This window comes from Chroicocephalus ridibundus, chromosome 2 (assembly GCF_963924245.1).
Source record: "Chroicocephalus ridibundus chromosome 2, bChrRid1.1, whole genome shotgun sequence".
Lineage (NCBI taxonomy): Eukaryota > Metazoa > Chordata > Aves > Charadriiformes > Laridae > Chroicocephalus > Chroicocephalus ridibundus.
Window position 1 is genome coordinate 132,419,832 of NC_086285.1, and position 25,443 is coordinate 132,445,274.

At 38.2% G+C, this 25,443-nt stretch overlaps 1 protein-coding gene across 2 annotated transcripts in view; it reads left to right on the forward strand.

Annotated features, from left to right (window-relative positions):
* The window catches only part of C2H8orf34 (chromosome 2 C8orf34 homolog), a 167,742-nt gene that overhangs the window by 129,255 nt on the left and 13,044 nt on the right, over window positions 1-25,443 (forward strand). For both annotated transcript variants that reach the window (XM_063327018.1, XM_063327017.1), the window contains 2 exons: window positions 9,458-9,543; window positions 14,614-14,687. In XM_063327018.1, coding sequence (XP_063183088.1) covers window positions 9,458-9,543; window positions 14,614-14,687 — 160 coding nt within the window. The remainder of the gene's footprint in view (window positions 1-9,457; window positions 9,544-14,613; window positions 14,688-25,443) is intronic.

Genomic DNA, 25,443 nt, shown 5'->3' on the forward strand with positions numbered 1-25,443 from the left:
ATTGCTCTTTTTGCTGAAAGATTTAAAGATTCTTTTTTGAACTTTCCCCTAATCCTCACCATGTTTATCTAAAAGAAGTGAGCTGAGTCTTCAGCAAAGCAGATCAGGAATTTTCCAATGAAATGTGTGTTCTTTAGGAAATAACAATTCACAGAAACCAAAACGTTTTACAGAAATTATCCAGATTCAACAAAATTTAGCTGACACAGGACGGAACAGAGAGAATGGGTGTAGTTGCAATTCTCAGACATGTAATTTCCCACATCCTCCTCGGGGAGTGCCCTCTACCGTCTTGGAGCCCCTGGAGGAATTTTTCTTTATTACTAAAAAGTCAGCAGAAGCATTTGTATTGTCTTGAAAAATGTTTTCAGGATTTCTTCTCAAGTGGAATTTCAAAGTTTCTGTTGTTGTTCACCTCTGGGGAACATCAGAATTTGAACAAATTTATACAGCTCTGGTTTGCTATGTTTAAAAAGAAAAAGAAGTCCTATAGTCATGTACCAGAATTTGAAGGCCAGCCACGTACACAGTAATTATCTAACTCTTGCCTGTAGCTGTTTACTTGGGGATTAAAGGAGAATTTGTCCAAAAATGTTAACCCTTCTTCTGTTTGTGGTTTTTTGGTTATTTGAGTTGTGACATGTTTCTGGTAGACTGTGTCAGAATATTGTTAATCTAAATATAATCAAAATTCCTCTGTCTGTGAGTGAACAATCACCCTCCCCTGAAGGTGAATCTCCTCTCCTGTTTAGTATTTGATTTGACACAAAAATTTCCTAAAGTGCAACCTCTACTATACACTACAACAAGCATACTAGTAGTCTACACAAAGAACAGTACTAAAGTTCACTAGTGAACTTTATTTTTTTTTTAATATTCTGCAATAAGTTTACTTTAATTTCATTTACTGCTTATTTTAAGAACATCATAGGACAACGGTGTTGACACAGAGGACAATCATAGTGCGTGTCTACATTTAGTGCACCGGAGGAATTCTTAGGTAGGAATTTGTCCTGCATGTGTACTTGCAGTCACGTACATACTCAAGTATAGACAAACCCATAGTTGCCCTCAAAGCAGGACTTTGTTTTACCTCTTAAAAATCCACTTTGCTGAAGCCTAAAGGTTTCCACAAATTTCAAATCTGAAAATACATGCCAACTTTAAATCGTGGAGAAAAAAAACCCAACAACTATTTTAGTTCAGCTTCCTCAATTGTTCCCTGTTATTTTTTCCTCTTTAGTTTTATTCCAGTGTCCTATTGTCAAGAAACTCTGCAGCTGCGTGAGGGCTACTGCATTGTTTTAGGGGTGGTACAAGTGGAGAAATCACATCTCCTCTGGCATTACTCTCTTTCCATCCCCACTATATCCACACTTTATTAGGTACCCATTATAATTAGTCATTTTAGGATGCTGTTAGATGGATTTTGGATTCATATAGGGAATTGTATTGTAGGATCATCTTGTCTCTTTCTTTTCAGCTTCTAAGTGAGGTCATAAATCTGTCATCTTTCTAAAGCAACAATTGCCATAATGTCAAGGAGCTGTCCTCTTAATAGCTCAGGTAAATTGGATATTGAGGGGTATCGGAGAGATTTGAAAACAAGACCAATAGTTCTGTCACACAAAAAGAATGGGAAAGTGTAATGACATGCTACGTAGCTGATTACAATAAAGAAGAGCAATAAACTCAATTGGACCTTGGATACTGTCAGCATTTATTTTCTTGTCAAATAAGTCAAGTTTTGGGAAGGACCCACTTTCAGATAGTAGTGACAAGTTTCATCACACAGTCTGCTTAAGTAATATCACTTTGATTAGAAGAAAGGGTCACTAGGAAATATGTCCTAGTGAACTGCGTTTGAAAAAGTAAATGGAATTTCAAAGATTTGTGTATTGCAGAGAACAGATCTTCCTAAGGTAAGGGTCCTTTCTTGTATCTACTTCTATATACCTGTAATTAGATAAAATTATGTAGATAGCTCCAACTGTAATATTTTTGGCATAATTAAGTAGCATGTATTATAGTATCAAAAGGACTTACTGGTAAATTCCAGAAACTAAATGGGAAATGCTCTTAGGTTTTCAGAGTCAGCTAATGGGGAATATGTTGCTGCTACAGAAAACTCGTTGTTGACTTAAAAAAAAAAAAAGCCTTACAGCATGCATTCATTCATACTACTTATTCATTCCTTCTTTAGTACTAACAGAATACTCTCTGCTTTATGCAAATACATGGAAGAATCTGACTCTATAATCTGATTCAAATAGACAGTACGATCTAGAAACAAACAATATGATGGATGACTGTTCAAGCTCAAAGCAAAGCTGATCTTGCAGAATGACTGCTCATGCTGTGCCAATTTATTTCCAGCTGCTAAGTATTGCTAGACGAAAGATCAAGATGCACTCTGTTTTTACTTCTGCTAGTAATGATTGGATTGCCACGGGGATGTTATTCTGGTGTTGAAAACAGGGTGGGAGGATGAGGAGGTTGCTGTGAAGGGAAATAAAGTTAGTCCGTGAGGCATTTCCTCATTAAGTTGTACCATCAGAAATGCTCAAGAGTCTGTCTTTGAGTGCTAGAATGGGTCTTTCTGAAAGGTCAGGCACAAGAGAAGCTTGAGACTTTGTAGCACTTGATCATCTCTTCCAGCTGGACTCCACCAAACAGCCGCTCAACAGAGCTAGCTCATCTACCAGGCAGGAAATGCAGATCTGCACCGAATTCTTAGCCCACCTGCATGGTGTACAATGTCCCTGTCACTAAATTAATGTTGCAGATACTTACGTGCTGCATATTTAATCCCTCTAGAATTCCCCTGGAACATTCTGTCATCTTGAAAATGGAAATAAGTTGAAACATTTATGGCCATTAGTCTGCTTTATTTCACTTTTCTTTTTTTTTTTTTTCAACAAATTGAACTAGAGTAGGAACTAGTATCTGATACTTCTCTCGGGTAGTGCTTATTGCACTGCCTGCAGGATGAAATCAATGTCAGTGAGTTGTTTTCCACCTCTGTAATCATAGGGATTTACAAGTGTTTCATTAAGACTGTCGGTAATTGTGATACCAGAGAACAATGTGTTCTGAGGTGTTGTTGGGCACTCAAAACTGCCAGTGAAATATTGAAAAATTCAAAAAGAGGTTGTCATATTAGTCAGAATGGGGTTTTATGTAGGTTATTTCACACAGCCTCATTGGTGAGAGGTTACACAATGTAAATCACGGAGTTAACCTCACTTTCATTTCAGTTTAGCAACTGGGATTCAAATTATAGTTTCATCTTAGTATTTTTTCATTTGGTAAAATTGGTGACTTCTATTGAAATATTGAATTATAATATCTTCATCTTGTTGACATGCCCTTTCTCAAACAGTCTATATTTTAAGAAAGAAAAATAACCTAAATGCTCGAGTTCAGCAATGCGCTTAACCCAAGAGTAATCTATTTAGGTAAACGTGTTACTGAATCAAAACTGCAACGTTTGTTTCATATCGTATTTGTGGATGCTGCAGTAATTTTGCATTTTTCTAGTGAAAATTTAAGATGGCTGAACTTTTAGACAAAGACAAAAAAAAGCTGTTTTTTTTTTTTTTAGATATGTTACTGCTGCTTCCAAATACTGCACCATCTCTAATAGCATAGTAAACATAGTAGATAAAGGCAACTTACATGGAAATAATATAACATCTTTGATAAGGTGATAAATCTTAAACGTTTGTAGAAAACATTGCTTTTTCAGATATCAAGTCAAGAGGAAGTGTTTTCCTAATCTGAATCCTTAAGGAATCAACATGTTTTCTTTTTGCCGACTTTAGTCACTGCCATTTCTAAGATAATACTGTGTGTGCTTATAGATTGTTCAGGAATGTAAAAAGACCTTTTCAAAGTAGTGGATGAAAAAAAAATAATCTATCATTTCAATCTTGACTCTATTTTTCCTATTTGCTGTTTCCTTCCTCTGATGAGGCAACGTAGGATTTTATTATGCTGTGACTCATTCAAGGAATGTAGATGAAATCATTTTGTCCTCTTTTTGCATACTCTTATCATATCATATTTTCTAAATCATACTGGCAGTACGACTGTGTTTCACACACCCACAAGCTTGTTTGTAGTGATAGACCTGCTATAATGCTGCTGCACCCATCCTGTAGAACTTACTCAGAATGTCTTTGGTCCTGAAGTCCTTGGCAGTTTTCTTGGAACAAGTCCTACAGAATGTGGTTTTGGGTCAAAGGAAATTGAAATATTTGCCTGGAGGCTGTTTGCCTTTGTAGCTCTTGAAGCTCCAACATGCAGCTGTTTGAATGCAACTGAAACGATGGCCTCTAAGCAAGACATCACACTGCACTATAAACAGAGGTATATAGAAAAAAATGTTTGCTACCAGGTATAAAGTTTAGACTCCCATTAAAATAATTAATAGCTGAAGTAATGTTTTAATTAATAACCGAAACAGTCCATAAAGTATTAGTAAGATGGTATTTTTAGGTAACTTGGTTCATTTTTTGGTTTTGTTTTTTTTTTTTTTAAGAGTACACAGTGAAAATAACAGCAAAGATTTTCAAAGCTAGCCACCAGTTTGGAAAAGCTCATCTCTTTTTACATCGCTTTGCAAACAGGGATGTGACTCTCATATGCATATACACCGCTCTTTTTATAATCACCTTTCCCAAAGCTGTGGATTAAAAGTTCCAACATAACATTTTGGTCATCATTTTACCTTTTGTTGCTGAAGGCATTTCTATCTGGTATCTGGCAATAAAGAATCAAGTCTACCTTGGAGTTTACACTTCTGTGTACCCTAGTCTGCAAGAAAAAGACTTGGAGATTAAAATGCTTTTGTACTACTAGGGACCAGATAAGTGGATCTCATAGCTTAGTCCTTCCAACATTAATGATGCTTGCAGCATGGTACAAGACCCTTTTCTTGGAAGACATTCAGCAAAAATGAACTAGGGAAGAAAGTAGCATAAGCAAGGATGGATTAGAAAATACATCTGATTATATAATGAGCTTCTGAAGCATTCAGAAGCTTTTCTAGATGTATGCTTCTTTCTAGTCTATTGCTTAAGAATTTTTAAGTGTTTTCATTTTACTGTGGAGGTGTCATGAATAGTATTACTATTGAAGAGGAAATCAGACTAGTCCAAGTAACAATTCTTTTGGCGTGTAGTAGTATTTGTAACTCTTTTTGTTGCTCGAATCACATGAGAATGTATTCCAATATGAATCCACATGTAAGAAATACATAAATAAGTTGAAAATTGGATGTGAAAACGAGGTCCAGGTATGTCAAACATCTTATTCACCCATCCACCCGCTCAGTTCAGCCAGCCATTTCCTCCTACAAAGGGAAATCATATGAAATGGCTTTTTTGACCAGATACATTAAAAAGATGGTTTTTTGCACGTTTTTCATGAGGCAATGGGCTACTTAAATACATGTAATTTCTAGAATAAGTTGAGAATAATTTCAGTTGTTCATGTATGGTTTGGATTTATGAAAACTCAGAAGGGGAATGTATTATAAAGTCTTGAAAATTCTGATGGGATAGAAGAAGCAGCTCCCAATTCTAGAGATAATTTTTTTAAGGACTGCAATATAAGCAGAGAAGGTTGGAGTAATTTTCCTTTTAATTAAACTATCAACATGGCTGCAGCGAATAGTACATCACTTCTGATTCCTGCAATTCCATGCATATCCTTATAAGCTTGCATACGTGCTTGCAGTAAACATGCATACGTATGTAACGAAGGAGGAAAGGTCAATTTTAATGCAAAAGAAAACTACTTTTGAGATCTTCCTATTCGTGTGGTTATTTCATTTGCAATTTGTTTTCTCCCAATTTGAATATCTTTATGATAATGTACAAAGTTATTTGCTTCTGTTTGACTGTTAGCTTTAGAAGAGCCTGTTTGACAAGCGAGGCTTTTAAAGAATTAGTAACTAGAGCATTACAAACCAGGTATAGAGCTATAAACAATTAACAGAAGTCATTTTCAAAATTAGGTTTACAGCTTCTGAGTTTTACACTTTTGTTGCCTTAAGGAGTTTTGTGTTCTATGGAACTGCCTCCTCAGGTAAGAGTCGTTATGAATTTACATTGAGCTTTCCATCATAAATAAACTGTCCCAGCGGCAATAAAAGGAGACCAAGTAATTGTGTGTGGAGGGAATGGTTTTGATACAAACAAATAGATGACTTAAGATTCAAACGTAGTAGATAACGGAGAGAGTCATAAAATGTGAAATTTGGATAGGGTGGATACTGGGGCGTCTGCTTGGTTTCAAAGGTTAATTCAAAGTTTAGTGTAAAGCAACAGCAGAGAGCGAGAATACAGAGTGAAAGAAACTTTTTTTTCTGAGATAAATTATTTTTTTTCCCAAGGTTTTACTTCAATGCATTTTTATGATTCCTGGGCTTTACAAAATTGAATTGCATTTTTCTTACTCTTTTCATGTCTGAATAAATTCAAAGGAAGATAACCTTTATGTAAATGGCAGCTATATTGGGTTAAGAGAGGCAAACCATTTCTTCAGAGCAGAATCCATACTCAGGATTCATAAAAGCCCGGAGAAGGATGGTGGGACTCCTGGGATGCTCATTTAAAAGAACAGATACAAGGACTATTTTTGTAAATTGCTGTCAAGGCATTGCAGTCAGCTGATGCAGGGGGAAAGCCTGAAAACGAAGCCTGCTGTAATTGCTATATTTTTCTTTTAAAATGTACTAAAGGAGGAGAAAATATTCTTGCGTGTATTTCCCTGTGGTTATTTCCCAAGGTTAGCCTTGGCTGAGGGCTAGCCCCCAACCCAGCCGCTCGCTCACTCACTGCCCTCAGCAGGATGAGGGGAGAAAATAGGATGAAGAAGCTTGTGGGTTGAGATAAAGACAGGGAAATTGCTTACCAGGTACTGTTGTGGGCAAAACAGACTTGACTTGGGGAAAATTAGTTTAATTTATTGCCAATTGAAATAGTTTTTGGTAATGAGAAACAAAAAGACAAACAGTAAACCCATACATTTCCCCCCCCTTTCCCAGGCCCAATTAGACATCCACAATTCCATGGGCCCCGATGGGATACACCCGAGAGTGCTGAGGAAGGTGGCAGAAGTCATTGCCGGGCCAGACTCCTTAATCTTTGAAAGGTCCTGGAGAACAGGCGAGGTGCCTGAGGACTGGAGGAAAGCCCATGTCACTCCAGTCTTCAAAAAAGGCAAGAAGGAAGAGCTGGGGAACTACAGCCGGTCAGCCTCACCTCCATCCCTGGAAAGATGATGGAACAGCTCGTTCTGGGCGTCATCTCAAGGCACGTGGAGGAAAAGAGAGCTATCAGAAGTACTCAGCATGGCTTCACCAAGGGGAAATCATGTCTGACTAATCTGATAGCTTTCTATGATGGCATGACTGGATGGATAGATGAGGGGAGGGCGGTGGATGTGGTCTACCTTGACTTCAGCAAGGCGTTCGACAGGGTCTCCCACAGCATCCTCATAGGGAAGCTTAGGAAGAGTGGGTTAGATGAATGGACAGTGGGGTGGAAAGATAACTGGTTGCAAGACAGAGCTCAGAGGGTCGTGCTTAGGGACACAGAGTGTAGTTGGAGGTCAGTGACGAGTGGTGTTCCCCAGGGGTCAGTACTGGGTCCAGTCCTCTTCAATATATTCATCAATGACCTGGACGAGGGGATAGAGTGCACCCTCAGCAAGTTCACTGATGACCCAAAGCTGGGGGGGTGTGGCTGACACACCAGAAGGCTGTGCTGCCATACAGAGAGACCTGGACAGGCTGGAGATTTGGGCAGAGAGGAACCTTATGAAATTCAACAAGGGCAAGTGTAGGGTGGTGCACCTGGGGAGGAATAACCCCATGGACCAGTACAGGTTGGGGGCTGACCTGCTGGAGAGCAGCTCTGTGGAAAGAGACCTGGGAGTCCTGGTGGGCAACAGGATGACCATGAGCCAGCAATGTGCCCTTGTGGCCAACAGGGCCAATGGCATCCTGGGGTGCATCAAGAGGAGTGTGGCCAGCAGGTCGAGGGAGGTCATCCTCCCCCTCTACTCTGCCTTGGTGAGGCTGCACCTGGAGTACTGTGTCCAGTTCTGGGCTCCCCGGTTCAAGAAGGACAGGGAACTGCTGGAGAGGGTGCAGCAAAGGGCTACAAAGATGCCTACAAAGGGGACTGGAACACCTCTCTTATGAAGAAAGGCTGAAGGATTTGGGTCTCTTCAGTCTGGAAAAAAGACGGCTGAGGGGGGACTTTATCAACACTTCTAAATACTTAAAGGGTGGGTGTCAGGAGGATGGGGCCAGGCTCTTTTCAGTGGTGCCCGGGGACAGGACAAGAGGTAATGGTCACAAACTTAAGCATAGGAAGTTCCACCTAAACATAAGGAGGAACTTCTTTACTTGGAGGGTGGCAGAGCGCTGGCACAGGCTGCGCAGAGAGGTGGTGGAGTCTCCATCTCTGGAGACATTCAAAACCCGCCTGGATGTCTTCCTGTGCAACCTGCTCTAAGATGACCCTGCTCTGGCAGGGGGGTTGGACTAGGTGATCTCCAGAGGTCCCTTCCAACCCTGCGATTCTGTGATTCACTCCAGACTCCTCTCCCTGTCCCCTGAGCAAGGAATGGGGGGGTCGGGGTCACTCCATAATAGCTCCTCTCTGCCCTTCCTTCCTCCTCACACTTTTCACATGCTCTGGCATAGGCTATCCCCACGGGCTGCAATCCTTCAGGGAAAAAATCTGCTCCACTGTGGATTCTCCATGGGCCTCAGTCCCTCCAGGACATATCCCGCTGCTCTGCTGTGGGTCCCCCATGGGCTGCAGTGGATATCAGCACCGGCGTGCACCTCACCATGGGCTGCAGGGGAGTATCTGCTCCTCTGACCTTGCTGTTTCCCACCCTTTCTGTTCCCTGCTCTTCTGCCTGTGTGGCATTGTTTGCTCTTCCTTTTACTATGTTTTCTCCAAGGAACCACCATTTTGTCTGAGGGGGTCTGCTGTGTCCTTCTGTACGTCTCTTGGAGCCGTCACAGGGCAGCTCCACTCTCTCCCCACCAAGGCCACCCCTGCAGCCCCCCCACTGCCAACACTTGACAGAGACACCCAGTACAGTCCTGTTCAATTAAAATATTGTTGAATGTAGTGAAGCAAGCTTGCAGTTTCATATGCACATGATGCCACCAAAACCCCACTGCTGTTAAAATAAATCTTACAAAAATACATATGCTAGGATTCAGTTTACCATTTCTTAGAGGCTAGTTTTGGTTACTAGACAATCTGGGATGATATGATTGAACCATGGATGTTGACTTTTCAGCAAAACTACCCTTTTAATTAGGAAAATGTGAGTAGAGTGCGTAGTCAGAGATAACACTCTTCTGTGTCTTATCTATGGAATATGATTGTGAATGTTTTCATTCCATTTTTCCACAATTTAGATTGCAAGGAGATAATTTGGCAGAAAGGCCAGAAGATGTCTCCATGGTGTCTCAAACATCTGAGCCAGCAGTGTCAGACTCTGATGGTAAGTTATATATAAATATTTGCTGCTCATTAAAAAAAATCCCAAACGCTAACATCTTGAATTTAAGAGTAGAGGTTATGTCTGTAAAAGAAGATTAAACACTTTCAGACTGGGCATTTGAACTCAATCATTTACATGCCAAATCTGTTAGAAGAACCCCTAATGTGGTTCTTGTCATGGCCAGTCAGCACTCCATAGTAATTCCTAGGCATATTTTGGGAGCCTCTTTGGGCCAGGATTCATTCCTTGTAGACAGTTTATATATTAGCACACTATTTTGGATGTAAAATAGCTTAATAGCTACAATGGCTATTAACAGCATGGGCGGTTCATTGCCAGTTGGCCTCCAAGCCAAAGAATGGTCTTCGAAATATTGAACTTAATACTACAAATGCATCCACAGGATTCAAGTAATATACAGTAAAAATAAAAAGAGTTACAGTATTTCTCCCCTGTTTTTAAACTGAGTATCAGAAATACTTCTTTGATCTCTACAAGATCACTAGAATCAAAATACAATAAAAGACTAGAATCAAAATACAATAAAAAGGATTTTATACAGTAGCTCTGAAGAACTTTTTTTTTCTCCTCATACAAACATAATCATACATTGTGTTAATTTGCAGTCAGGACACTCCGCCTTATTTCAATTTCTGCTCAGGTTTTTGAACAGAATAACACATGAAAACTAATGAAAACGGCACTTCCTAAGGGATACCTTGCCAGAGAATGCCCTGCTTTCCTATGAAAGATTACGTTGATGAAGGTTATCTTTATCTTAGCTGTCAATGGAATGAAGACAGAAAGGAATAGAGGTTTGGATAGAGACTCTGCAGAAATAAATCTTTCAGTCCATTCCCTTACCCTTGGGCAGAACCAGCTGAGTCTATTGGTTGGAGGATTTGATTTGCAGTTTAATCTTCAGCAGCCACAGACAAGTTAGCTATGTTGATTAATTAATGCAAAACAAATCGGAACAAACTTTTGTTTTTAATTATCCTGCTAATTGTCTGCTCTTTGGTGTTATTAGGTGTGCTATTAACTATGAAGGCAACCTGAGCTTTCAGTCATTTCCTTGCCTCATTTGCAAACCAATGTATGTCAGCATTAGTAACTAGTATGTCTTTAAAGATAAATTTTTCAAACCGGTTTTGGGAGAATGCATGGCTTCGTGCAGTCATGCCATTTGTTTTTCCTTTCATCTGCTACTGATCGCTGTATAAAAAAAAATTAATAGGGGACTCAGAATCTCAAAATATGATGTTCTTACAAGCTTGATGATGATTTTCAGCAAGAGAGACCCAGACCAGTGACTGCTCTCAAGCCCTGTGAAAAGGCGGCAGAATTCTTCTCTTAGGAGAGTAATCCCCAGGAAGGGAGGTGGTGGTGGCTTGTTTGGGATGGGAAAGAGGATGTGCAAGCATGAGATTATTGCAGCAGAAACAAGTAGAGGGGTAAGACATAGATGTAGGAAAAAGTTCTACACTTCCTGAAACAGTTTGTTTTGAACAGATCTCTGCCTTCCTTTTTCCTTCTGGTGTACCCTTGTTCTTGAAGTGGAGATGTGCCTGCTTTGCCATGCCATCTTCTGAAACTGTAGACTTCAGTAAAATAGTAAACTGTTGCTAAGTGGCAGAGGCACCGGGATTAAAGAAGGTGGAACTGTCAGAATAATGCTGTGTAATAGTGGAGCTGGATCTTTCATTGTCGCAGAGTGTGAAGCCATTGTAACTTGGACCACGTTACACGCTGCTGGGTACTCTGTAGTCAGCATAGACACAGAGATGGAGAACGCGCTTTCTAAAAAAAACACCTCCAATAAAAATGTAGGTTAGGTAGGTGGGGCAATGACATTCGTGTTGTTATAAACACATCTACCTCATGTCTGTGTGTACACATGAACCTGTTAGTCATATAGCTAGAGAACAGCAAAGCGCCTAGCGCAAAAGGACTGAGGTCAACAGTGAGGTACTGACAAATTTCTGTCAAGAGTCACTCTCAGAAATGTTCAGCCTTTCAAAATATTGTGTTTTTTCCTGCAATTTTGGCTAGTAATACATTTTGATTTGAAAAAAGCACAGCTGGATTTTACAAGTAGGCACAGACTAGAAACAGGCACAGAACTCGGGCAACTGCCCGTTCTATCAATCTTTCCTATAAATGCAGCACATCATTGCTTGCTTTCTGTGCATCTGATATTTATTTCCAATAAATATTATGTATGAAAAGAAGATGATAAAAGAGACTCCTAAAGATATTGTTAGAAAACCCTAAGTAACCAAAGCTTCATGTTGCACTGAATTTTTAGTTATATTCTCTGAAGAATGTGTTATATCATGAAAAAGTGACTAACAGGCTTCATTTACCACGTTTATTTGAATTTATTTTCTCTTCTTACTTATCAGTACCAATGACCTTACTGAGAGAAAACTATGCATTGGGAAGTGCTGAGGTAAACCATTCATTCAAGAATAGGAAAGCAAGGTGCTGATGCACAGCAAAGTTGAGGGTAGCTTTCTTTAGATAATGATCTGTTTCTGGGTTAGTGGGAAATTGTTAAGTTGTTAGATCTGGAGCATCTCTCTTGTGGATTTCAGATGAACTAGGTTCAGAAGTAATTGGCAGCACATCTGATCTAACAGCCCTTATAAATAAGCCCTACTAAAGCAATTCCACCTAATAAAGTCAGAGTAATAGCTTATGTAAAAAGACCACCTGCAGCATCAGGCACTATACTGACCACTGGCAATCTGGATCTGGTTCTAATTAGCCGCTACACTGATTTCCCTCTAGTATAATCCTGCTGAATTGGACAGAGTTGTGTTTGATCTAAGTAGTAAAAATGAGAGATGGGAATCAGGTCTCAAGGTTGTAGAACACAGGGCGCTTTAACGCTGCAGTTTCTTTTTACTGTCCTAAACTATACCTCTCAAAACTGTTTCTCTTTCCCATTGGACCACTTCAAGGGAAGAATGTAATAGCTAGGTTCTTGATTTTGGTTAGAAGAAGCAGCTTCAGTGACCGCACAGCAAATTTCCCCTGTAGGTGCCAAGCCTGTCAAGTTTGTCTCTTGGATCAGTCCTCCATTAAGCTTGCTCTTGTTCTGTACAGATAGACGTGGAGAACAGCTGATGCTTCAAAAGATAGACACTGCAACAGGATTGATAAGTAAAAAATCTGCATCTGTCAACCCCCAGTCTGTTTTTCAGATTGGGGGGACTGTAGAGGTCATCTACTACTGTGTATTTTTTTTTAATTTGGATATTAAGAAATAATATCACTAAAGGATAACTGTTCATTTAATTCCAGTTGCCTGTAAGTACCATAGGATCTTGTTTCACTTATTTCAATCTCTTTTTCTGAAAAGTACCTTACCCTTTGAGTGACAGCCACGATATAAGGCAGGAAAAGAAAACATTATTGCAAATAAGATCTTTGCAGTCAGTGCATTCTTGTAGAAGGAAGCTTAAAATACAATAACTTATTAGGTAGTAAACTCTTAATATTGGATAAATGAAAAATGTAGCACTTCTAAACTTTTAAACCATTCCTCAATTTGTCTGAGAAAAGCTATTCATAAAGTGAGTTACTTTGCAGTCTAGTGTGCAACTCTGCATATTTCTGAGGTGTGGGCAAAGACTTGTTTCTTTTGCGGCTCTACCTGGAGTGATATAATTGGACTGAAAATGATAGATTATATGGTACTATGCCACAGTGTGTACATGTGGTATTTCCTATTCTACTGTGTTATTAGATCTACAGATTATGCTGCGATACATAATATTTAGTTTGCTAAATAAATTTTACTAAGCAAATTTCACATCAGTAGCTCGTTCCCTATCAAACAGGAGTCACTGCTTTTTAGTATTTGCAGTTAGCCAGCTCCTGTTTGAAGAAACTTGAAAAGACTAGGATGTGTAGCTTCTACATATTTTTTTTCCTTTAAAGTGACAATGTATTAGAAAATTCAGAACAGGCATTTGAATGTAGAGCAAAAGTTTGAAACTGGGGATGTTCAACAGAAATAGGAATGTATGAAACACATATAATGCTATTCCAGATAGAACTGCATGATCAGGGTAAAAAGATTAATAAGGATGCAAATATGTGGGAATTAGGGTCGACAACTAGATATGGCAGTGGCAAAAATGTGTCATCATCTCCCACTTCCTGCACAGTTCTCTGACCAGAACTTTGCATCATCATCACCTCTTCTTCCTCCGTTTCCGTTTGTGTTTGCAGTGAGTGTGGTAAGCATGGTTGCCGTACTTCAGCGTAGGTCTGTCTTTATTGTTGTCAGAGATGTTTAACAAACCAGGGTACCCTGGAGATGTAAGGACCTCCCTGCTAAGTGTCTGAGTAACAGCAGAACCTAGGGAAGATCAGGGCATCTTGTTTTCTTAGGCTACTTGCTCACAGCATCTAAGGGCCTAACAGACTGTCATGCAAAGAGTGAAACTGCATAGCATGTTACTTGGAAATTGCTTTCTCTTACATAGGTACATCAATCCTGTTTTAAGTCCTTACATATGTGTCAAAGAGGCATTCTAAACTTCTCACCAAGCCATGTTGTTTTACAAATGTGGCAGTATGGGCAAAAGTTACAGCTTGCCTGGCTTTTGAACATTGCCTAAAGTGGCCAGAACTTCTCGATTCAAGGATTTTAACTATATTCTAATTAGTTTAACAGAATTAATTAAATTTAATTTTATTGATTTTATTAAAGCTGGCGATTCACTACTCACTTGTGTAAAGGACAAAAAGTATTTAGTTTTAATAGTAAAAGTAATAAATAACCCACAAGACACCTTGGCAGCTGAAGGAAGCTTGCTTATCACTCTAATCGTGTTAGAGACACTGTTCCACATTGCATTAAGCTTGTAAATTAAAATCAGACATAAATTAAAATCAGACATAAATTAAAATCCATTGAAGTGTAACTGAAAAGCAGTGAGTTTATAGTAGCCACATATACCTTCCCAGCAGTTAATTTATAGGCATCTTATTTTCAAAGTGACTAATGCTTACTTAATGAGAGTGATTTACTTCTCTTCTACCTCTTTGGAACAGCTCAAGTACCCGGGGTTGAAACACTTACGGAAGATATTGATGAATTTCAGAGTGCCTCTCAAGTGGCAGTATCTGTAAGTATCTTCCCTTACGCATAATCCTGTAATTTTTAAAAATAGATCAACAAAAATTTTGCATAAAGATAAAAGTTGTGCTTGCCAGCGCTGTTATCCTAGAGAGAAGAAAACTTAATATACCTAACCCATCTGAATTTTCAGTTCTCTGTCTGTTCTAATTTTTTCATCCTAGGAAAGGTGATATTTTGAAGGAAGTTATTATAATCTCATACAAAACCATATGTTGTTGGATTTACATGTATAGTTCCCTTTGAAAGTGCAGTCATTTTATCCTGTGTCTGTATGTTCTTAAAGGTTAGTCAAATATCCATTTTACCAGATAATATTCAATTTTACAAAATTAAGAGAACAAAATAATGAAAACTCTAAATGTCATTATGAAATATGAAATTATAATATCTCTACTGTAATTTAGCTTTTTGTTAACAGTTGTTTGGATACTAATAAACAGGAGGTGTCTAATTAAAATATATGGTTAATTTATATATTGTTTTGAAGAATACAGTATTATGCCTGGTAGTATTTTCATCAGTTCTTTTATTTTGAAATTTAAGAAAATCCTTCCAGATTTGCAGTTTGCAGAAAATATAACCAGCAATAAAATGATTTTTTAGAAGTTATATAATCAGAATTTTGTCATTGTATTGCATCAGAAATTTGAACATAGGTTAAAGAAAGGATTGCTTTGTTTTCTGAGGCAAATAACGACAATAGTTGTTTGTTTTTGCAAAATCTTACACAGCTGTAAAGAGGACACATTAATTCCCATTCAACCATAGCAATACTGGTTTATAGCACGCTTTAGTGTTGATAAATTGAAAAGAAGGGTTCGCTATTTGTTAGCTGAGGAAAAAAGGACAGTATTTAAGAAAAAAGAAAAATGTCAATGCAGACTGATCGTGCAGTCTTTCAGACAGCTGATTAAGTACTACTACTTCTAAAGCCAAATAATACTGAACATATTGTATTTCCAACCAGAGTTATCAAAACAGTTGGCAAATGTGGACTTCCAGGTCAATTCCTAAAGCTCTTTGAGAGTTTGGAGTGCAAGAACCTCACAGAGTATTTGCAGATATTGGTCAAAAAGAGTAAGGAGCAGAGCTTTAGTTGCCATTGCTTTGAGCTTCTTTCTCAAGTGTCCTTTCTGCTTCACAGCAGTGAACAGAGAGGTATAATAAATTTTGCAGCAGGAACCATGTTTTTCTTATTGATTTGGACCCGCAGCTACCAGCTTTGATTTTTCAGTTCTGCAGACATGTGGCATAAGAAAAGGGGAACAAATAAATTGAGATATAGAGAAAAATAAATATACAAGGAAAACAAGAGATCATTGTGTTTATTACCAAAATTGTGCTACAGAAATGTACGGCCTTCAACTGTGTATTTTTAGATATATGTTCTGTGTGTGCATGCTTATGAATGGATAAACAGTATGTACGTGTATCATTTAATGCTCTGCTAGTTCTAGACATTGGTAAGGTTGTTTGGAGCAGTAGACTGCCAGAGGCAGCAAAGTTGCCTGGGCTGAATCCCTGAAAGCCACACTGGCTGTTGTTGTTATTGCCAGTGCTGCAAAGAGAAGGCAAGAAGAGCAGTTGCAGCTATTGCTCTGCCCACCCAACCCCTCCCTGGAGGAAAAGCAGATAGCTTCGCTTTCCTGAGCTCTTGGAAAATTCCTTTGCCTAAGTTACTAAGGAGGCATAAACCAGTAACTGTTAGTTCATCTGCTCTTGTGGGTTTTTTTGTATCTTAAAGCTCTTGCTTAAATAGTGTGTAGCTAGCTGATTGTGTACTTTATCTCTTCAAAATGGCTTGTTATTCAGAGTGAGATTCGGCTATCCAACACTCTATGTTTGTCTGCCACTCTATCTCCTCAAAAAAGAAAAAAATGTTCCAACTGTTGTTGCTGCCTTTTAGAGCTCTGAAGGAGCAGAGATCTGTTTCATGGTCCCCTAGTAACTTCCAGTGAGACTTATTCTTTGACAATCTTGACCTATAAAATACAGAGGTAAAACTGAGATTCCTCATAGGAAGGCTGTGAAGATAAATCCATTCTTGCAATGGATTCCCACAAATTCTTCAAAACAGTAAGAAATACATCTGTAAAATTACTTCAGAATTGATACCAAAATACATTCTCGTGACTTTAAGTGATTTTCAGATATTATAGGAGATATGAGTTACTATATGAGACACAAGATGGGGGAAAAAGAGAATAAATATGATGTTGATCAGACATTTCTCATAAATTGGACAAATTGGTTCATGGCATTCACTCAAGTGTGCATATTACATCTAAAAATTCCTGATCTGGTTCAAGGTGTGCCATGTTTAATACTGGTACTGCATTCCAATAGGGTAATTTGAGTCTCTTACTAGTTAAATGGATCATTATCATAAATTTCTCTCCACTCATATATATTTAACAAATTTTCTTTCAAAATGCCTTGGCCTTCAGAGAAGCGTTTTGAGAAAAACTAGGATAAAGCAGCAGGAATTATGCATAAAGATCTTTAGAAAAGAGCTTTTTTCATGTCCCATGTATAAATCCACATGTAATACCTTTGATGTGGAGACTAAAGCATTCTGGATACCAGTACTTAGAAAAGATAGGCAACATCTATGTCTGGAACATGGTTCATGTAATTTATACTAGGGTTACATTGTGATTTTCTGGTAACATTATATATGTTTACTGTTATATTTCTGAAGAATCTGGAAGTTTTTCTAATTAGACCTTTTTCCTTTAGAACTTTTTTAATAGAATCTTTTGTTATGCTTTATTTCTCACGCAGAGCGTTATTTTTGAAAAATTGAGAACTTATATTTTCAGTGCTGTGCAATCCCAAACAAAGTGTACTGAATGAATAAACGAGTAATGCTAGCAAAAACAAGTTTGAAGTATTTACAGGAATCACCACTCTTCCCAGGTGTTTTGCAAGGATTCAAAGTGTAAGCAAGCATTCAGAATGTCCTTAGAAATCCTAGTTTACTGCAGAGCTCACTTTCTGACAAACATTTAATGTAACAAAACATGCTAGACAAAATGCAAAGCCTTTTCTTGAGATTTTTGCAGTGTGGTAAACTCATCCTATTTTACTTTATGTAGATGAGTTTTATAAATACGTGGCTAGCAATCTTTAAGAAAACAATGAAGTGATACCGGGAAAAAATGAGGTGGGCTGGAATTCTGGCAGAAATGGAAAAGTAAGGTATCAGAAGTTACTAAATGTACACTGACTAACAGAAAGAAAGAGGGCACATTCACTGGGCAATTCACATTACGTGGCCTTTGCCTTCCCTCTGAGTTGCTTCTTTTACCACCTGGATCTAAAAGGACTCATGCTTATTATTTTTTTATGTGAATCTTTGCATTCACTCATCTTGCCTTGCACATAAAAAGGTATATTTTTCTTTGCAAATTATCCATGTAAGGCAAAACAATTCAAGTGTAACAGAAACTGTGGAAAAAAAAAGTTGTCCAACTGCAAAAGCCAATTCTGCATGAATTTGCCTTGGGTTTTTGTGGGGAAAATACTCTAATGAATTGTTTTATAAAGGTGTTTTGTTTTACATTTTCTCCTGTTTTCCCTGCTGCTTTGGAACTTTTCAGTTGCTTTCCTGGAAGGAATACGCACACATGGATTTTCCGCGATAAATACAGAAATTCCTTAACAGTAACTCAATTTGTGAAGTGACATGAGGCTTCATGCGCATGAAAAAATTAAGCTTTTAATTCTTTCTATCAATCTATGTTGAATACACCTATATTCTGGTGACACATGATTTAAACTGTAAATGCTTTTCCCACTGTTTTCCCTGGAAACAGTGCTGAGAAACAACTTAATGACTTGTTCAAGTTTGAGGATGATCGACAAAACTCTAAATCACCCAAACTTCAGTATTTAACTAAATCTATAAATTATTTGCTGGATTGTGGTCACTGCTTAACATTTAGCAGGTTAGTCTTTAAAATAAGTATTTTAAGGTTCCACTGCCACATCAGGAACAGCAGTGTGTCTGTGAGGTAGTATGAATTATAAAGGTCATATTTATGTATTATACACACAAAATTAGTATGTTCTGATACAAAAGTTTTTCAATCCAAGTTGACTTTTTTATGTGGAAATACAGGCACATAAAGTTAAATTTTTAAATTTTAAATCTTCTGTAAAACTAAGATAATATTAGATTAGTACAACTCTTCCACAGCTAGTCCAAAAAAAACATGCAAATAAATAAGTTTAATTACTGTTAGCTAAATTAACAATAAAAGATAGTAGAAAAATATAATATCTAGGTTCTTGGGAAGTAAGTGATATTTCCTGCAAGAATTTAAGCAAGTAGCTTGAATTATATACCTTGAACCTCTTTGGTTGAGACCTCCTCTATCGAAAAAAAAAAAAATAAATCCATTAAATAGACATAGTACTTTGTACATGCAGCTGCAAAATAATTAGTTCTTACTTTTAAAATTCACTTTGACTTTGGAGAGCACCTGAAGTACTTAAAATTTTTTTTCACTTCTTACCTGCTGGTATTCTTTTTGCTGATATCATGTTGCATATTGCAAAACTTGAGGCACCCTGGGGGCTTGCCTGACCCCTGTGATGGGTGGTAGGGCTGCCCCATCTCCCTGCCCAGATCCCCAGGGATAAGGACCGCTTCCATACAGGCTCCTGCTCCTCACAAGTTCAGTTTATCAGCCCCACTGGCAGGTGTTGCACACACTGTGTGGTTAGTGCTTCCAAGGAGACTTTTCATGGGGCAGACAGAGGCACAGATGTCTTCTGGAGTGAAAATACTCTTATTTGAAAATACTTAATCCTCTAAAATGTAATTTCAAATTGAAAGAATTTTCTGAATGTAAAAAAAAATAGCTGTAAAAAAAGATCAAGGAGTGCCTTGTTTTGACCTGTCTGAAATTTTGGTTTCTTGGGCATGACAAATTCAAAAATATTAGTCCAAATAGCAGTAAATAAAACAGGACTGAAGCTTAGAAAACAATTATTCTAGTTACATTTCACAAACTGAAACCAATGTGATTCCCAGAAGCCCACATATTTCCTCCTTCCCTCTTGCCTGTAAACAGAAAAACGATGTGTAAGTTAACTTAAACTACCATTTTTTTTAGTTTAAGGTTTAGTGTAAAATGTGCTGGCCGACTGCCATGGGAAGCAAAAAGCTTGTAATTTCAATTACACGGCATTTCAAGTAGAACAGGCCCTAATGTGGAAGGTGGGGATTAGAGATGGCTGCCAATATTGCAACAGAGCTCTGAGAATGTTTATTATTTTTACAGTACCAAAACCCCATGTTGACTAGCTTACCTGATGTCCTTGAGCAGACTACAGAAGCTGAAAGTTTAAACCTGTGGTCAACTCTTACAGAAAGTACATGTTGTGTAAAGATTCTTCAAACAAAATATTGCACAAAAAGTTCTGCTGGGTGAATAACAACTGTCCTTGCCAGCTGCTTGGTCAGAACAGAAGGGACACTTGCAAACAAATTGTTCAATAAAGGGAATTTTTTGTATTTGGAGGGATCTCTGTCAAATGTGTCTATTTAAGATGTTTAAGCTATTCAGCAAAGAAATCGTAGAATCATAGAATGTGTTGTGTTGGAAGGGACCTTTAAAGGTCATCTAGTCCAACCCCCCTGCACTAAGCAGGGACATCTTTAGCTAGATCAGATTGCTCAGAGCCTCATCAAGCCTAGCCTTGAATGTCTCCAGGGATGGGGCTTCCACCACGTCTCTGGGCAACCTGTGCCAGTGTCTCACCACCGTTACTGTAAAGAACTTCTTCCTCGTGTCTAATCTAAACCTGCCCTGCTCTAGTTTAAAACCATTGCCCCTCGTCCTATCGCTACATGCCCTTGGAAACAGCCCCTCCCCATCTCTCCTGTAGGCCCCCTTTGGGTACTGGAAGGCCACTATTAAATTTATTTATTGATGATCTTGATAAGGACATAGACTGCATCATCAGTAAATTCACAGATGACACGAAGCTAAGCGGGAGTGTTGATCTGCATGAGGATAGGGAGGCTCTACAGAGAGACTTGGATGGATTGGATCGATGGGCCAATGCTAATGGTATAAGCTTCAACAAGGCCAAGTGCCAGGTCCTGCACTTGGGCCACAACAACCCCATGCATCGCTACAGGCTTGGGGAAGTGTGGCTGGAGAGCTGCCTGGCAGAAAAGGACCTGGGGGTTCTAATTGACAAGCGGCTGAACATGAGCCAGCAGCGTGCCCAGGTGGCCAAGAGGGCCAATGCCACCCTGGCTTGTATTAGAACTAGTGTGACCAGCAGAAGTAGGGAGGTGATTGTCCCCCTGTACTCAACACTGGTGAGGCCACACCTTGAGTATTTTGTCCGGTTTTGGGCACCTCAATACGAGAGAGATATCGAGGTGCTGGAGCGAGTGCAGAGGAGGGCAACAAAGCTGGTGAAGGGCCTGGAGAATAAATCTGATGAGGAGCGATTGAAGGAGCTGGGACTGTTTAGTTTGAGGAAGAGGAGGCTGAGGGGAGACCTCATCACTCTCTACGACTACTTGAAAGGCCATTGTAGAGAGGTTGGTGCTGGTCTCTTCTCACAGGTAATTAGCGATAGAACAAGAGGGAATGGGATCAAGCTGCAACAAGGTAAGTTTAGACTGGACATTAGGAAAAAATCTTCACAGCAAGAATGGTTAGACACTGGAATAGGCTGCCCAGGGAGGTGGTGGAGTCACCATCCCTGAATGTGTTTGAGTCATTTAGATGTGTTGTTAGGGGATATGGTGTAGGGGAGAACTTTGTAGAGTGGAGTTGATGGTTGGACTCGATGATCCCAAGGGTCTTTTCCAACCTAAATGATTCTATGATTCCATTGTATGTGAAGAAATTATGATGATGTGTAAAGAAAGCCACTTGAGAAATGGACACATAGTTGACCTTAAATGTTGACAAATGTATCCTGAGGGCTTTGTTGGAACATATTTCTGGCACAAAGAGACGTTGCCTCACCTTCAAAGTTTGCAGGTGATGAACAGGGGCCAGAGCTGCTTCTACAAGTTAGAAAGACAAGGATGTCTTTCAGGCAGGAACATCCTCATATTTAGATCTTGTTAATCTTGTTAATGTAAATAGGCCATTTATAAATTTTGTACTAATATTTATATACCTTAATGAATCATCAAGGTCAATTGTAGTTTGGAAGATACTGAAGGAATTGGAAGGACTTCTATGCACATATTTCATACATATATGCTATATTTTTCAACTACTTTCCGTCTGCTGTCTTTCTTATTAAAGTCCAAGTTAGCTGACATTAGTGTTTTATTTCTGCAATTCCTGGCCAGAAGGCAAAGGATAAGTTTTGGTGAAGTGGAATAAGAAGGTTTAAATAAGTGGCTTGCCAGCCTGAATCTCTTTCTTAAGTGACATATCTGAGCTGCTGCCATTCATCCAGTGGAGAGAAGGGGCACCAGCGAATTCTGCTAGAGCTCTGCAGATTCATTTTTCCATTCATTTGAACTGACATGCTTCCAAAACCGCCTTGATAACATCCCCTACTTTCAGCTTGTGTTTATCTTTTAGGAATAAGGCTGTTGCATAAATGGTATGCTGGAGGACCTCTGTCTGTGTTTATGCATTATTCACATAGATGAACTCATAGTCTCAAAATGTTAAAAAAAAAAAAAATTATGTTCAGTATTATTTAGATATATAGAAAAAAACATTACCTGAGCCTGCCTCCAAAAATGTTGTTGGTTATAGCCCTGAAAGATCTAGGTTCAGAGAAGGAACAAAAAAAGGTTACACTACAGTTTTAGTTTTTAGTTTTTTCCCCAGATCATTGTTGCTTTCTATCAAGTGAGTGTTTAATTGGAAGGCACTATTATAAGCATGTAATTTATCATGAAATTAAATTGCTACTATTAAATATCTCATCTTCCATAACTAGTATTGTAATACTGTTCTGGTATTTTGTGAAGCTATTGTCTGACTAAATGCCATAAGCTTATGATATTATTGAACTTATAACAATATGTAATGGTAGAGACTGAATATATGTAAATGTATTTGTTTTAAATCATATACAAGATTAATGTATACATCCATGCTACATCCAGAACTGAACACAAACTCTTTATGGCTTTGTAGCTGTGTGTTAACAGGATGAAGACAAACACAAGTATTTATTAAATGTATGCGTGTCCCTGCCTTTGTGTTCCTTATACACAGGCATATCGATATGTCTTACATGAACTTAGATAAGATTTTAAATCCTGTATTGAAACGTACAAAGGTAATGCTGATGTTTGATGATCTTTGTGATTTGGAGTCTCCTAATTGCAAGTGATTTAATTTAAACATTACTCATGCTTATATAAACGTCTAAAGCACTACCATGATGACTACCATTAAAGAATAATTTTTCTCTGTTTATCTTAGATTCTGCTACAGGCTGTAGAGAGCTGACTTTACTCAGACAGTTGCCTTAGTTGTATGTGTCTTACATGATTCCTGTGCTTAAAGGAAAGAAGCACAGTACAGGAAAGGGCGGAATGTAAGAAGAAACAGTAGAGGTTTGTAGAAGAGAAAGATAACTCCATTGCCTTTCCAGAAAACAAGACATAGAGAGTGAAACCCTCTCACTAGCCTAACATTTGGAACTCTGTGTTTTTAGGGGTTAGGGAAATATAATACCCATAATTACAACCCCTAATAATTTGCTTATGATAAACTTGAATACTCAGAGTTAAGAATATTAGAAGAGCAGTTTGGTCTTCAAGTATTACCATAGACCACTGACTAGTTTTTATTCCGTATTTCATCAGAGTTGTATTTGTGCATAAAATTCTGTATTCAAAAGGGATTCATCCTTATAACCTTGGGGATTTATTTCCCCCATAGTCATTATCGAAGTCCTGCTGGTTTTTGCCCCTTATGAAAATATACACTATAAAATGTATATAAAAATGGCCTTTTTCCACCATAAAAATCTGGGCATGAGAGTATATCTAAAAACAGATTGAAAATTAAAATATTGAAGTTTCGTTACAGGCTCTATTCCCCCTTCCCATCTCTTATTTAGTTTTGTTTATTTCAGAAGAATTGTTCACAGCATAAAAAATTCTTTCATCTTGAGGTGGGTATTGGGTAACTAATATCTATTAGGAATAAACATTTAGAGATGTGAGTAATTTAATACAGATCAATATTCTGTAGTGACCTCAACAAGCCAGTTTATGATTTGGATGGAGAATTCACAATGAGGACTGAAGCGACAAATGCTCAAAATCTCTTGGAGGAACAGGTGAATCAGGTCTAGGGATACATCTGAAATAAATGTGTTTGCAGGATCAGTTCCACTTCTGAGTAACTTAATGTTTTATTCAGCTGTTTCTATGTATTTACCTGGGATTAAACCTTTAACCAGCACAGTACTAGCGTAGAAAACAATTGGCAAATCCAAAAATGTCATTAGTGTTCTAAAAATTTTGTGAGCTAATAACAACAGAATTATCTGCCGCTTTGAACTATTATTTCATATGCTAGTAAATATGCTTAGGCTTTTTTATGTATGAGCGTGCAGCATTACAGTATAGCTGTTGCTTTATAAATATGAATCTGTGTTAACATATTTTAAAGATACATGGTTCACAATGATCGGATGCATGCAAAGCAAAAAAGTCGTTATTTGGAACAAATTAAAAATTATACAAAATATATTTCACATAACATTTTACTTCTGTAGATTTATGCTTACTTTTCTAAAAAGGAAGGCAGCCATAGTATTTTATTTAGTGTTTATGGTTAAAGCAAATTGTTTGTGAATAGAAATGATATCAAACCTGTATTTTTGTGTTCATCCTTTGAACTGCTGTACACCTTTCCCTATGAGATGAGAGTCCAGCCAGAAAAATACCATCACGTTCTGCAGCTGCCTGCAGCAACCCACATACCTACTGGTGACACAGTTCCAGCCCGGCAGCGCGCGTGGCACTGCAGCCCGGTGTGTTTCCCTTGAATGGTGTCACCAGTTTGGGTCTCCCTCCTCTGCTCGATCGTTCTTCTCCCTGAAATTACAGCAGTTTAATGTCTTTGAAACGGTGGCCCCTCTCTGAATATTTTTGACATTTACCGAAAGATTAAAAAATTAGTAAGAGGTGAATGACAATGAGAAGACCATTGCATAAGCCTTGTTTCTTTAGGATACCTAGGAAATCAACAAAACCCCCTAGACTACAGATGAAATGTTTTGGTGAGGTAATATAAAATTTATTTCAGATAGGCTGTTAAGAATGCTTTAATTAATGTTCTTGTTTGTTGTTTTTATGACCAAATCTTGCACACTCGGTCACGTATTTCCTGCGTATTTCAAATAAGCATTAAAAAAACAAGTTTACCTCATATTATGTTTTAAAATTATTTTTTGAGACTGTGTTGAGTGGGTTCCAGAAAATGCAGATAATTTTGAATACCACAGCGTTCAATAGTGAAGTGACTGGGGAGGTGGTCTGTTTGCTGGCATCCCTTCCAAACTGCTCTGTTGCCCTGATGATTTAGTTGTTGTTCCTGAAAGGAATACTTCTTGCAGTGATAAAACAGCGCTGGCAATTTTAATTAGGAAATTCTGTGATATTCCCAGAAGTGCTGCTTTGCAGAGATATGGTGCCAAATGTTATGGTAATTTAAAGTAAGTGCAACCCCCACTAAGTAACTGGAACTGCACAGGACGTAAATCATGGAAGGATTTGT